This window comes from Peromyscus californicus, unplaced genomic scaffold, assembly GCF_007827085.1.
Source record: "Peromyscus californicus insignis strain IS unplaced genomic scaffold, ASM782708v3 Scaffold_3__1_contigs__length_106647218, whole genome shotgun sequence".
In the NCBI taxonomy this organism is placed as follows: domain Eukaryota; kingdom Metazoa; phylum Chordata; class Mammalia; order Rodentia; family Cricetidae; genus Peromyscus; species Peromyscus californicus.
Window position 1 is genome coordinate 55303803 of NW_026294551.1, and position 15737 is coordinate 55319539.

Here is a 15737-nt window from a genome sequence, read left to right on the forward strand (position 1 = left end):
TCCTCTGTGGGATTATCCCAAATGTGACTCCAACTCACTGCAAGGCTGTGGGAAGATGTTCAGCATCCTTTGAGTGTCCCGAGGGAAATGAAGCCTCAGGAAAACTAGCAAAATTGTCCCATGGTCGAAAGAGCCTGTGTCTATATAAGTACAAGTTTTTTGAACTTGAACTTTATGCCTTTTCCCAAAGCTGTCTTCTGGTCTCGTTATATAATCGTGTGTCCATTACTTTTCTCCAACTTGAATACAGAAAGGCATACCCCTGACTGTGCTTCCCTTCTGCAGCTCCTCTGACTAATGTGTGTCCTCCATATGCTACCCTGACTTCACAGCAGAAAGTGCACAATGTGACACCCAAGAGTCAGAGGGTCCTTATGGAACTCCTATTTTCCTGCTCCACTTGCTGTGTGGCCTCCGCCAGAACATGTCACCTCTCTGTTATCTCAAATGGAAGAATGATACCAGTTGATTCCCAAAGACATTTCCAGGCTTCCCCTGAAAACTACACCACCTCAGTTGGAGCCTCTACAGAGACTGGCCACATGATGGAAAGGAAAAAGAAATCAAAACCAAATTAAGAAAGATCCAAATTGGAGCATTGAGGTAAGTCCACAGAAACCAGGAACACCTCCTTCTCGGACACCTAGCCAATCCAAGTGGCTTCCTTTTCTTTTTGGAACCTTGGTCACCATGCAACCCAGACTTCCTAAAGTCATGAGGACCAGAGTAAGCAAAGAGTCGCTGAAGTCCATCTAAAGCAGCATCCACCCCTAGCCCAAAAGACTATTCAAGAAAGTCTTCCCTGTCTGTAGGAGTTGGCCAGTCAGCATCTAGACCTGCTCTTCCTAGCCTGGGGCATCTGCATGAAAGATGACCAAAGTGTCAGGGTCCCCACTCACCTTAGCCCTGTAGTTGGTCCTCATACAAATCTGACAGGCTGGTCATTTTCTGCAACAGTCCCCACATCCACTTCTTCCCCGTGGCATCCGCTAATTCACTGTGCAAAGCAGCATTTATATATAGAAAGTTGCAACCACGCAGGTTAGCATTAAAATAGAGCCTTGACGTTGCCGTGGCAACCAAACAAATGATATTCAAAATGAAAGAGAAGTATTCTGCAATCGGAAAAGCATGTCCACAGCCTTCCAGGACAGCTGGGCTCCTTCCCCTGAGCGGGGTGGGACGGTCTCTAGAGGAGGACTCTGTTCTTAGGAATCTCCTCCATTAAGTCATCTGCTCTGGCTTCAGCTGAGGCCTCACTGGCTGCACAGGTTCCTTCCTAAAGCCAGCTCCCGCCTGGGGTGGACCCAAGGCCAAGCAGCTAGGCTTGTGTGAACATCCTGCTCAGGTATGTCAGACTGCAAATGCTCAACCCATCAGGCTCCATGGGGAGGCAGCCTGTGTGTTATTGCAAGAATGCTGATCGAAACCAAGATGCCCTTCAGCTGCTGCCTGCCTTAAACAGAGAGTCAGGAGGTTACCTCCAGCCGAATGACATTTGACAAGTTACTTCACCTATTGGAACTTCCAGTTTAAAATAATGAGAGAGAGAGAGAGAGAGAGAGAGAGAGAGAGAGAGAGAGAGAGAGAGAGTGTGTGTGTGTGTGTGTGTGTGTGTGTGTGTGTGTGTGTGTGTGTGATAGAGGGGGGGAAGTCTAGAAGCTTCTACCCCTGGGATGTATCTTTTCCCTTGTTTAATATTCTTCTTGCATAGAGCTGACCCCCACCCCAGCACAGAAGCTCCTGGTTCCTAGATTTAGAATATAAAACATGTAATGAACTCCCTGTCATTTAAGCCACCCAACCCCCAAGAATGAGCACAGTCTCCAGGTCAGAAGGATCCTAGATGAGGCCAGTGCCTTGGACCAGTCTCTGAGCCTTTCTGAGGTTCATTCTGAGCTCAAGTGTGATCTGGAAAGACTAGAGTAAAGAAGACTGTCAGTCCCAGGTGCAGTGAGGATGCAGGCTGCAGAGTACTGGGGACTTTCAAATGTGGCCAAGGGCGTGCAAAGTGATGCAGCCCCCCCTTGACAGCGAAGTGGCAGTTTCCCATCATGCTAAGTACACTCTGGCCACCAGACTCAGCAAGTCTACTCTCAGGGATTTACCCCTGAGAAACGAAAACAAGTGTGCACACCAAGTCTGATTCACAAATCTTCACAGTGACTAGAATTTCAATCTTAAATGTCCCCCAAAGCCCAGGGTGTTAGGGGCTTGGTCTCCTACTTATCGGGAAGTGATAGACACTTTAAGATGTGGAGCCCAATGGGAGTTGTTGTGGTCATTGTCCTTGAAGGAAACAGTGAGGCCCCATCCCTTTCTCCATCTTTTGTATCTCAACTTGGAGGTGAGCAGCTTGGCTCCAACAATCCCTCACCACCATGGTGCAATACCTCGCCACAGGCATCTGATAGCACACAGACATCACATGCTAAGAAGCTGGTGTCAAAGGTTACAGTTTGCTATTCTATTCACGTGACATTCTCAGACAAAGCCACGAAGATGGAGAAGGCGCCAGGGGTTTGGGTGGAGAAGGTATGAATGAAAAAGGCATGCAGAAAGAAAAAAAAGTTTTGAGACAGCATCTCACTGTGTAGCCTCGGCTGGTCTGGAACTCACAGGAGGAACATTTTAGAAAAGATAGAATCTCTGCATCCTGACTATTGGAATGGCTATATGAATCTATGTACATTAAAATCCATAGAACTATATGCAAAAAAGTCACTTTTTACTATAGATAACTGGAAAAAATACTATTTTCACCTTGGGATAAAGACAATCACAGTTGATGACCAAGAGGATTCAGCTCAAACAAGGAATCTTCACCCCTAAGCAGGTAAACCCTGTTTATATTTGCTACCAGTATTGTTTTCCACTTGCCACACACTATTTTGATTCCAGATCAGCATTCTACAAGTGTGATTCTTGGACCAGCAGCAGCAGCAGCCGCAGAAGTCCCTCACCTGCCACGCTGTTAGAAAGTGCAGACTCTGGGGCTACCCAGACTTCTTCCTGGGTGGTCACATAGCCTCTGGTGCACATAATTCAAGTCCATGCTGATGGGTCAGAACCATTGACCTTGGTACAGCAGCTGGAACCAACTAGACAAGCCCACCATGGCCTAGTAAAATCAGCTTGCTCTGCATACCTTTCTTGCTCTCTGTATCTTCCTTTTCTCAACCCAACACTTCACCTACCTTTAGCCTGCTCCAGATATGACCAGCTGCTGCCCAGCAAAGGAAAGCAAAGCCTATAATTCTCATGTGACCACCATGAATAATCAGGGGGGCACAGGGAGGCTTGGTACTAAATACATCTATGGCCTAAGCGGAGACCCCCAAAGGGAGCCCTTCGCTATTCAGATGGACTGCACACTCAGCATGCTCCTCCCATCAGACCCAGCCCCGGGGTCCTTCACCAGAATCAGAACCAACGACACCCATTTTTCCTGAAATCAAATGTGAGCCTCGTGGTTACCCCCTGAAGCCTGGAAGAGCATAGCTTCCCACCTTCCCCAGAACCAATTCAAAGGCGTTTTGCGTGGTTGTTGGCTCCAAAGCCACGCCAAGATGATGGCTACAAGGAAGAAATCAGAACCATATGGATTTCATATCCAATGAAATAAACAGAATTACAGCACAGGGTTGGGCCCAAGAAACCAGGGGCTATGTGCCTGGCCCAGAGCCCAGGCTTGGTGGCCTGCAGCACAGGCTGGGCTCCCTGGCCTCTCCCCTCCCCGTGACTCCCACAAACAGTCCCAGGGGCACCCCGCCTGCTCTCTGGCTCTCTTTGCTGAGGTTTTGACTGACATTTCAGTGTTTTATTGTTGAGTCTTTAATATATATATATATATAATATATATATATATTTAATATATATTCTCTTTTATAGTATAGCTAAAGACAATTTGGCTTCTTTTCTAGTTCCATCTAAAGAGGTACAAGCCCAGACAGGAATGTCACCCTTGATGATAGAATTGCAGATCCAGAGGCATGGGGGCGGGGGTCAGCTTGGCATCCACCCTCCTTCCCACCTTACAAAGCTAGCTGAGCTGGGTAGGGATACCCATTTCCCCTCAATTTCCTCAGATCATACATGGAGAACTCCTTCCTTTCCATTTCTAGGGAAACAATACAGCACTCTGTGTAGCTAGCATTTCTCAATCAAGGTGGTTCTCCACCTTCCCTCCTCCCTCCCACCCCCGGTGCCATTGGGCACTGTTTGGAGACATTTATTAGTTGTCACAGTGGGGCTGCCTGGGTTAGCTCCCATGGCTGCTGGAGCAGTCTCGATGTGTCCTGGGACAACACTCTTCCAGCCTCTGACTACTCTGAAGGTCAGAGGTCAAGGTCATAGACGGCATTTCTCCTGGAGACTGTCTTGTCTTTCTCTGCTTCTGAATGCTGCCCAGTCCTTGGCCAGGGCCTTTCCTCTACCTTCAAAGCCATTGATGTCAGGTCACACCCTGTCAACACTGTCATCTCTCTTCCACATGCAAGGACCTTGATGATCATTTGGCCCGACTGGGTGATCTATGGTACCTTCCCATCTCAAGACCAGCTTACCTGCAGCTGTAATTCTACCCACAATGTTAGTTCTTTTATGTTACCCACTGCACACAAATCCCAAGGATTATCATGTGCCCATGGTATTAGAAATGATGGTGCCTACAACGGGAGGCTACAGGCTTCACTGCTAAACACCCTACAACCATAGGTGGGTACGGTGGTATATGCATGGGGTCTCAGCACTTGGGGGACTGAGGCAAGAGGATAGTGAGTTGGGAGGCTAGCATCAGCTGTCTCAAAGGAAAAAAAAAAAACCAACCTAAAACAATCCATCACCACAGATAGACTCTATCCCAATTATCAACACACCAAGGCTTAGAAGCCCTGGTGCAGCCTACCACCAAGGCCCAGTGACTGACTCAAGTCCGTTCCCCAGAGAGCTCACCCTTGGAATGTTTAAAGACTTTCAGAGCTCTGAGCCACAGTGAAAGAGGCATGCTTAACATTTTAAAGTGGATTTTGTAATTAATCAGGATATCACTTCTGGATCATAGAAAATATGATAAATACTTTGTTTTGTTTTGATTGTGTGTGGGGAGGGGTCCATCTTGGGTGTGTTGATCTATCACTTACTCTCTGCCTTTATTGGCAAAGGTTCTCCCATTGAAGACTAGTGGCCAGTAAACCCCGGTAATCTTCCTAGGGTTGCAGGTATGTACATGGCTAAGAACCTAGACTTTTACATGGGTTCTGGGGATTTGAACTCACATCCCCAAGCTTTCAAGGCAAGTACTCTTAGCCACTGAGCCATTTCTCCAGTCCAAGGTTTGGTGGTTTTTTTGTTTTGTTTGTTTGTGAAACAGTGTCTTACTGTGTAGCCCAGGCTGGCTTATCTCAGCCTACCAAATGCTGATGTGCTCCACAATGCTCAGCATAAAACTTGCAAAGTCCATGAAAGGCATCTGATGTGCAGGAGCCACATACACACGCATGTAAAACCCATGTGAATAATTTCAAGTGACACAGCTAATCTGCTAGGTAGCTGGATTAGTTGTTTCCAGGGTCACTAAATTCCGGAACTAGCCAGCTTGAGCTGCTCCTACCTTGGTACCTGTCTCCTTTTCTTCCCTCTTCCAGTCCTGCTGAGCTTCCAGAAGTTGATGTTCATTTCTAGTGAGCTTGGGAAATCTCAGTCCCCAACAATGCCCACTGGCCCCCAAGATCCTGAAGGCGGCCAGCAGTCCTCCACTCTAAATTGAGTCCTAAAGCACAACCTGGGAAAGAACCAGGGCTCTGGGGACATCCTGTGCCTTGTGGAGGTATTAGGAGAGTACTCAGAAAGGATGGACCTTCCCTGGCCAGCAAAAGCAAACTGTTTCTGTGCCCCTGTCTCTGGCTGTATTTCCCAGAGCAGGCCAAGAAGGGGCTAGGGAAAGTGACTAGTTTGGTGTCTGTGTTGTGGTAACACACTGACCGAAAACAATCTGGGAAGGAGGGAAGAATTTAGTGGGCTTCCAGCAGAATCCACGGAGGAACAGAGTTCACTAGCTTGCTCGATTACTTTATCACACAGCCCAGGCATTGCCTACAGTGGGGGCTGCAGCCTCCAACATCAGTGAGAAGATGCTCCCAAAGACAAGCCCACAGGCCAATCTGATGGAGGCAATTTCTCAGCTGAGACTCACTCTTCTCAGGTGACTCTGGGTTGTGTTAAGTCGGCAGCTGGAGCTAACTGTGACACAATGGTGGTGTAGTGGTGTTTCCCCTAAAGAAACAGCCAGGCAGAGCCTACTGACGCCACTTCCTTGTCATTCTGATGAAAGTGAGTGCCTGCTCCCTTCATCCCCACCAAGTGATATGCAGAAGCGCTGAGATACTTCTGTCTCTGTCTTTCTCTGTCTCTGTCTCTCTGTCTCTCTCTGTCTCTCTCTGTCTCTCTCTGTCTCTCTCTGTCTCTCTGTCTCTCTCTCTCTCTCTCTCTCTCTCTCTCTCTCTCTCTCTCTCTGTGTGTGTGTGTGTGTGTGTGTGTCCAAGAACCCCCACCCCAGGAGAGTCCCTACAATCCTCTTCCATGCCCTCTGCAGGGCACAGTGGAATACTTATTTCACTTCTCTCTGGCGAACGCCCAGCAACTCTGCCACCACCACCATGGAGAGGATAGCTCTAGGAAAGCCTGGCACATCTGGGAGACCCTGAGACTCAGGATCATAGGTGCCAAGGTGCCTGCTGCACAGGCACAGGGAGTTTGCTATGTGTCTGCCAGCTGGTGCCGGAAACTCTTGGCAGACCCTGATGTCAGTGGTCTACAGGTGGCTTCAGTTCAGCCTGGGGAGGACAATAAGCCGGTGCTCTAAACACTTCTGTGCATTATCTCATTTAGTATTCACGTCCTCCCTTGAGGCAGGTCACCTGAAGCCATCCAGGTTCCGTGGTCATGGGCATCTTCCTGAGAAATCAGCTCAGATTCAATTCAACTGCTCACGCTTTGATACAAGGACATGAGACTGCAGCTGGGCACAGCGGCGCCTGGATGGGGACCCGGGTGGTCCAGGGACTTTGTCAGAGCCCTAGTCTTGCCCAGGTGTTAACAAGGCACCACACTGAGGGCTGAGCCTTGCGCATCTGGCTCTGAAACTCTGTTCACTTGGCTTGTTCACTCCCTGTCTACCACGGCACCTTCTTGCCCACTGTGGAACAGGGCTTGACAAGTAAGTGGTCAGCCTCCCTGGCCAAAAGCCTCCTTTGGACTCCCAGACTCAGGGTGCCCAGTTGCAATTGAGATGACGTTGGTGGTGGTGGTGGGGGACAAAGTGGAGGGCAGGAAGCCTTTTCAGATTGGTATTTTTCCCATCCAGCCACAGCAGTTCCTTTGTGGCTTCAGTGCCTCCAATGAGTTGCCCCCACTCCCCACAAAGACATTGCCAAAGAAAGCCCCATTGTAGGGGAGTGCTGGTCCATACTTCCTTCTCCCATTTCCCAGCACAGGCCTCCCTCCCCACATCCAACATGAGTCACAGAAGCCCAACAGAAGTTCAAAGATGCTTTGATAATAGGGCTTTCAAACGGATGGCCCCTGCAGGATGGCAGCTACTGCTGTCGCAGAGGTCCCCAACAGATGAAGGGAGATTCCTGTGCCAGAGGCTGGGGTAGGGAGGAGCTTGGCTTGGCATCCCCAGGATACCTAGGGTAATCCAGTGGCTTAGAAGCCACCATGGAATCCCAAGGCATCTTATCAGTTTTTGTAGCCACCAGGCCAGAAGCAGCCTGCAACATCCAGATCTGTGCAGCGTATCTCGGTCACTGGTGAGAGATTCCCACGTTTCCAATTTCAGTGCTAACAGTTTATGGGACAAATGATTTCAGTCTGGCTAATTTAGCAGATCGCACGCTCTGGTCAAGGTGACTAGTTCAAAGATGTGCGCATGACCCAAGACAGTCCTATGAGAATGCATCCTTAGATTCGGGTTGGAACTATTATTAGGGAAAAGAGGCATTATGGCAGTAGGATGCAAGCCTGAAGCTTTGGGTAGGCCTCTGGACAACTCACCCCGTGGAACAGAGTCAATGCAGAAGACAGAATGGAGAAAAAGAGAAGGAAGCAAAGGCAGAGAGACTTCTCCGTGCACCGACATTCACTAAGCCGCTCGAACCTTGCCAGACGCTGAACTCTCTAGGAATGTTCACTTACATCAGTCTGGACAGTCCCTTTGCCTTTGAAGTCAACTTGAGTAGGATGTCTGTAAGAAGTAATAGCAGTCTGCCCTTCCCTCGTTCAGCTCCTGGCAGCTGCTCACCCCTCTTATAGCTGTGTGGCTTCAACCTTTGCCTCCCTGGGCACTCTCTTTCTCAACCATGTGAACTCAGATCTCCCTCAGCCCCCTCACTAAGGACACCTGGGATTGCATGAAGGATTATCCAAATAACCCAGGACAATATCAAGATCCTCAATGTAATTATATCTGCAAAGACCTCTTCACAAAAACCATTCATGCTCCTGGGGATTAGGAAAAGACAGATCTCTGAAAGCCACAGTATCAGATGCCCCCCCAACCACAAGATGTCAAGCTGCTGTCTGAATGAAGATGAGGTGTGGTGAGATCAAACCTGAGGGCTGTATGTGTCAGTTTCAAGACATACATACTCTGAGGACGGAAATGACTTTGGGGAACAGTGGTACTGAAACTGTACTGATAGGTTTCCACTGTGGTTTGCAGACCCAGCTCAAGAAACAAGACAGTGAACTGGGGTTTCCCAAAGTGTAGAAAACCAGGGGGTTTCCAGAATGCTTGCAGCACCGAGATGAATCCTACATTAGGAAGTGGGTGGCCTAAGAGGTTCACTTTTTTAAGTAGTTTCCTGTTTATTTCGAGGTTTATTAGTGAAAAAAAAGTAGTGATTAAAGCCTATGACATCACTACCATTGAGCACGACACTGTAGTGACCTTAATCTACCTTGTTAGCTTACCAAGCCCACACAATCACTACGTTAAACTTGGGAGCTGGGTTCAGATCTACATCCGGCTTAGACTCCCCACTTGATCCCCCTGGACAATGTCTGGAATAGGCAATCCCCATGAAAATGGAAATAAGAATGATGCTGTTATTAATGGTCATGCATTTGGTAAGATGTAAATGAACAGATGGACATGAAGCATTTATGACTGTCCTGTCCTTGTGCATACTGCTGCATGCCACAGCTCCTTCTCTCAACTCTGGGTCCTGGTATCATCCTTACTAGAATGTTCTCGTGAGATCTGACAGAATAAAGCATCCATCCCATGTCAGCTAGGTCTCCTCTATCTCCTATTTTATTCAAGCACCCTCACTCTTCCAAAGGGGGCCTCCACTTCTCTGAGCTTCCTCCTGACTGGCTGGAGGGGAGTCTGAACAGAAGACCCGCCTTAGCGGTCTCCACAGAGCAACCCGGCCATTTTTTCTCCAATCTTAAGGCAAGGGTGTTTGCAAACGCTCCTAGTCCTGTCCTTGGGTCTGGGAAATTGTTTGTCTGTACAGCTTAACTGCTCTGCTTCCAAGATCCTCCTATACCCTTGCTGGTGTTCTGAACCCCAGCTGAAAGTCCACTCCTTAAGTGAGTCAGGTCCCCTAGAGGGGAGCAGATCTTAACATTCCTTAATCTTGACACTATCTCAGAGGGTGGCCACTGTTACAGGCAACAAATGACCAGGGTGTGGTGTCTCTGACATTGGGATTGTTCTCCGTCCTTCAGAGCTCTAGTATGAATCATGGTTGAGGCATAAGCCATGTGTGAATAGCCTCAACAGGGGAATCATAGTTGAGGCATAAGCCATGTGTGAAAAGCCCCAACAGGGCCCCCTGAACTGTTAACCCGGCTCAGCGAGACGCAAAGTGATATCACACCAGTACTGCAAGAAGGCAAGCCCCACCCTATATGCTACTGAGACTGGCTCTCCTCAGGAGCAACGAAGGTCTCCTGGTGCCTCTTCCTGTTTGGCTTTAAGAAGACTTTTGCTGGTGCCAACTCTGGTGTCCTTCCTCAGTCTGAAGACAGAGACAGACTACTGGGGGTCCCCAAGACCAGTCCTAGTTTGTTTTTTTGTTTTGGTTTTTTGAGACAGGGTTTCTCTGTGTAGCTTTGGAGTCTTTCCTGGAACTCACTCTGTAGTCCAGGCTGGCCTGGAACTCATAGAGATCCACCTGGCTCTGCCTCCCGAACTCAGATCCTCACGCCTGTGTGCAGTCTTCTCTAAGTTAAGGGTCCAGAATTATTACTGGAGACTTGTTACAGGCATGGTGTGCCAAGCATGTAGCCAAACTGCAGGTTCCCAGAAAAAAAAGCAGGTGTTTGTCATCAACCACACTGTGTACAGGAATAGTTTAAGAAATGGGCCACCATCATCATTTAGGAAATGGTGGGAACTTCCCAAACCCAGCTGTGGCATGACATTACAAACCGGCTTGCTAGAGAGAGCAGATCAGCTATGCTATTCTTTTTTAAGAGTCATTCGTTCATTCATTCATTCATTCATTCATTCATTCATTCATTCACTTAGTGTGAAGGGTGCACGGGCCATGGCGTGGCAGCAGTAGCCATGACCCACTGAGCCATCCCACCTGCCTCTCTGCTAGCTATTCTTGTTCCCTAGTTTAGAATGCTCATCAGGATGGCCCTCCCCTGCTGTCTAGCCTGAGCGACAAAATCCTGACATCAAATTCTAGACAGATGATATCTTCTGGAACGCTGTTAGCAGAGTCGTTAGTTCCGTAAAGTTTCCTGGTCCATGGCTGGCCTATGCCCATTGTTAGCCCAGGAGGAAGTCCAGCCTCTGAGTTCAGTATGTCAATGCTGATGAGAATTTCATGTAACAATAACCATCCCTGACAGTGACTGCCAGGCACTGGGCCAGACATTCGACACCCAAGAAGCTCGCTTACTATTAATATCACGGTTTTACGACAGAGTCACCCACAGCACAAAGGCATGAAATGACTTGCCCAAAGTCACTTTGTTAATGGGTTTGAACTCTCGTCCATTTGACCCTGCAGCCAGTGACCTTTAACCCCCATATCCTGTAACTCCCTAGAGCCCGCCTTTCCTGGACCACCATCATAATTTTCAGCAAACTTAATACAACTTTTCTTCTTTTCTAATACTTTCAATGGACTCACTTTCTTCCTTTAAAAATGGTTGAAAAGAAAACTTTGTATTTGTCTTCAAAGAGGGTATTAGTAACATTGGCTGGAAGCCTATGGTAATCGTAAAGATGGTCACAATGAAAATCCAGCAAGGATGCTCACCCTAGGTCGATGTTGCTACCTACTGGGTTTCTCTCAGCCAGCTCCACTCACACCCCTCTCCTCGCCATAATCACCAACAGTGAGGAAGAAGAAAGGAAAAGCCTTCTCTCCGTGGGATTTGTTGGGACTGAATGTCACTCCGACCAAGTCACTCTGACAAAATACTTGTGAAGCAAAGGCATGTTTTGGCTCATGGCTCGCGAGGTTTTTACCCCACTACTTTGGGTCCTGTGGAGCAGAGAGCATCTTGGCACGAGTGGTGGAGAAAATCGCTCAGCTTGTGGAGACCAACCAGGCAGGGGAAGAGGAAGGAAGGGCTGGAGTCTCAGTATCTCCATCCATGGCATGCTCCGGAGACCCAACTTCTGCTGGGCTCCAGATCCTGCAGATGCTACCATCTACAAATTAGGACCGCAGCCTAGGGACTATGCCTTCAGCCGGTGACCCTTGAGAGAACATTCTAGATCTACACTCTAGTACTCATTTAAGTGTGTCTTAGCATACATAGCACTTTGGCCAAAGCTTCCATTGGCAGAGAGTGTGAACAAGGAGCTAGGGCAGAGCAAAAATGCTACACACTATAGGTGCTATTCAGCCTGTCCAGTCTGGCTCATTCAGCCTAGCAGGGATTCCTGGCTTCTGGGGTGCCCTACTCCTCAACCCCAAGCCTCAAGCTTGTCCCAGCCCCTTCCTTCTCAGTTTTTTTTTCTCCAGCTTTGGGGACTTTTAAATACCACCCATCAGTAGCCTGGGTCAGCTGCCCCAGCCTCCTATAACAGCTCCCACCCCAACTTGCTGTTGTCTATCTCTAAATCCTGCTTCCTTGGGCTCTGCTCTGTTTTCCAGACTACCAGTCAGACTTTTGTAGAGGAAAAATACCAGTAAGAATGCAATCCCTCTTGCTCCACTTCAGATCTAAGGAGTGTTATATTAAGAAGAGAGAGAGACAGAGGCAGAGTGGACAGGTGTGATCTAGGAGATGGGAGTCAAGATGGCGGAAAAGCATATGGGAGCCAGAATTACACCTTTGCTCTAAGAACCAGGGACCTAATTCCAGATCCCCACTTCCCCATCCCAGCTTGACACCTCATATGATCAATCCTCTAGTCTGGCGTTTGGAATCCATGTTAGTTCAACCATGAACTCTGAGGAGTCATCCAGCTGGGCCAGAGACTCTTACTAAAGGCCATCTAATGGGGTGCTTCCCATCACCAAACCAACAGACACCAAAGGAGAGCAGGCTACCAGGTAACTGAGTCCTGTTGCTTTAGAAGCAAATGGATCTGGGTTGGAATCCTGGCTCCCTCATCTCCTTGGGCAAATAATGAGATTTCTACACCTGAGAAATTGGACCCAAAGTAATACCACATAGGCTGCTGTCGATTATGAAGACCACTCAAGATCTGTGATCAGTTCACATTATCTTTGTAGAACTAGGTCGAGAAATCGGGAAAGGTTGTGGCCCTACATACCAGCATGCAGACCTACCACAGCCCCTGCTTTACCCATGGTCCCTTGCAGCATTTAGTTGTAAAGAATAAGGATCTGGCATCACAGCCCCGTCCCCTTCTCTGACTGTCCCCTAACACCGCATTACCTCTGCTCACCCTGAAGTGGCCAAAGCTTTCCATTAGCAGAGTGTAGCCAGTGAAAGCTTCTTTGCTCAGGCTTGGAGACAGCCCCAAGGGTATTCAAATAACAGTTTTTCCTGCCATGCCAGAGGATCCTGTGATAGAAAATTAGCTTTCTATGAAGGCCCGGAACCAAAACACAGCCTCAGAAAAGGCCAGTTCCACCGCTTTCCCACAGAAGCATCTTTCTTTCTGCCATTATGCTCCCCACCCTACCCCACCCCCACCCCACAGGGCTACAGTGTGTAGAAGAGGTTTGTCTTCTGGTGCTGTTCTCAAACAGGAGCCACAGTGAGGACTGGGGAGGCCCAGACAACTTGTAAAGGCAGGTGCCTGCGGCCCCAGGACTGATGCATCTGTGGCCCCACCATTGAAGGCACTTCCTACCGGTTCCATGTCATTTGTCTAAAACCAAGGAACTCAAAGAAAAAAAGGGAAGCGAGTTTCAGCCTTTGCCCCAGACCATCATCCCTAGTGTAGCAAGCAAGACTGCCCACCACAGGTAGTTGATATAAAAACAAAAGGTGGCATTCCTGCCCGGGGACCAGAGTGACAACAGGATAAAGGGAGCTGAAAGGAGACGAGGAAATGAGGTTTTGATTGGGTGCACTAAGTGTGGTGGAGTTGGGGATCAAAGATAAGTGACATGTGAATCGCAGAGACACAGGCTTCCCAGGATGCAACATGTCCTGACAGGCTGTGTGGCTCAGCCTGAGAAACAGGAAAACTAGGGAGAGGTGGTCACTGTGCAGCCACCAAAGGAGTGAGTCCCACCCCTTGCAGCCCCAGGCAGACCCAGGGTAAGCTGGATTGCTAATATAAAGTTTGAGGCCAAGGGACATCCCACTCTGGCCAGGGCAATGCTGGATTCTATATATACACTACCCAACAAGTCAACTTAAATTTTAACTCATTCTCCTCTTTTTTTTTCTTTTGGTTACTGAGCACCAGGAGGAGAATGTACAAATGACATGTACAAATGACAGCCTATAAGGCATAGCCATAGAATGGCCACCACCGAGCCTGTCCTGAATGGAACATTCAGGCCGCTCCAGCCTCCTCCGTCATCAGATTCTACAGTCTGACAAGGACAACATAGTGACCTATAAGCACATTCATGTTTGAGAAACACTAATGTCAAGCATATGGACTATTTTACCATTGCAGTATACCCTCTGGGGACGTGCTGATGGAGTGTGTAACAGCCATGCAGACAACTGCGGGACTCAGAGGCACTTATAAGTGAGACATCTCACACCAACTCACTTCCCCAGCTGAATTCAAGGCTGTGTATACTTCCCCCTTCCCTGACTCACTGATCAACCCCGACATTAAACTGCCTCCTTGGAACAGGTCGGCCTCATTGAGCAGCGTTTCAGGAATTATTGACACGTCTGTTCATTTATTCATGCATCATGCTTATTCAAGCAGTTACTATGTCAGGTGCCTAGAACACACAGATCAATGGCTCAACCTGGTCTGGGAAAGAGTTTGCCTTCTTGCAGGAGAAAAAGACAACAAATGTAATACATGAGGGACTTGAGCAGTGATAGGTCTTAATACCGGGTGCCAAGGGAGCATCCACCAGGTCTTCCTCAAAGGGGTGCTGCCCAAGAGCCACCTTAAAGACATACTTCCTTTTTCCTCTGCATTTCCTGCCCCTCTTGCCTTGCTTCACTTCGTTACACTGACTGTATTTTATTTCCCATCTCCCTCGACAAACCTTTATAGAGTCCATTTATACTATGTAGGTGGTTTCGCTGGCATTTTGAACATGGACACTTGACTTTAAGCACAGTCTTAATCAATAACTCTTTTTTTTTCCTTCTGAGTAATACAAATTCCCAGCATGCTTTGCCTTTGATCTTTCTCCACTTTCTGGGGGTTGGCAGTGGGATAAACTAAGGACACTATTTTTCAACAAGTCCCGGAACTACCTGGTTGTCTGTTATCTCTTGCACTGATGACAACTTTCCAGAAAAATAAAAATACCCAAATTGACTCAAGAGGAAACAGAAACCCTGCAGAAATCAATAACCTTCAAAGGAATTGATCCAAGGGTCAAAAATCTACGTTTAAAACCTTAATGGCCCTGTGTGGTTTTCCTGTTAAGTTTTTGCAAATATTTAAGGAACAGACAATAGCTGACAATCTTGCCCAGAAATCAAGATGAAAACATTCAGCTCCATTTATAACACCCCAAAAGCAACTTCAGACAACTTCAAAAGAAAATAACACAAGAGGGAAAGAATTTAAAAGCCTGCCTCCTAGCCGGGCGGTGGTGGCGCACGCCTTTAATCCCAGCACTCGGGAGGCAGAGGCAGGCGGATCTCTGTGAGTTCGAGGCCAGCCTGGTCTCCAAAGTGAGTTCCAGGAAAGGCGCAAAGCTACACAGAGAAACCCTGTCTCGAAAAAACAAAAAACAAAAAACAAAAAAAAAAAAAAGCCTGCCTCCTAACCCCACTTAGCATTAAGTGTAAAAATCTGAAATAAACATTAGCAAATTCTAGACATGCAGAGGTGTGAAAACATCAGAAAACTCACCAAACTCAACACATTAAAAGATTACAAGGAAAAAAAAAAACATAGGCTGGGCCACTGAGATGCCTCAGCAGCTACAGGCACTTGCCATATGAACCTGAGTTCAGTGCCTGGAACCCATGTAAAGGTGGAGCTCTCTCCACTGACTCCAGAAAGCTGTCCTCGGACCTCCACAGGCATGCATAGCATGCATGCTCACACATATACTGCACACCCACACGCAATAATAAGAAATAAAATTATTTAAGAATACAGGCTAACTATGCTGAAGATACGAGAA

General features: G+C 47.9%; 1 protein-coding gene across 4 annotated transcripts in view; it reads right to left on the reverse strand.

Annotated features, from left to right (window-relative positions):
* Gas7 (growth arrest specific 7) overlaps nucleotides 1–15737 on the reverse strand; it is a 233017-nt gene that overhangs the window by 116122 nt on the left and 101158 nt on the right. The window contains exon 1 of one of the 4 annotated variants that reach the window (XM_052756810.1): nucleotides 900–1029. The exons of 2 other annotated variants lie outside the window; for them this stretch is intronic. In XM_052756810.1, coding sequence (XP_052612770.1) covers nucleotides 900–923 — 24 coding nt within the window. In that variant the 5' untranslated portion in view covers nucleotides 924–1029. Of the gene's footprint in view, nucleotides 1–899; nucleotides 1030–15737 lie in introns of those variants that run through there. One more of the 4 variants, XM_052756813.1, reaches the window with a different exon arrangement.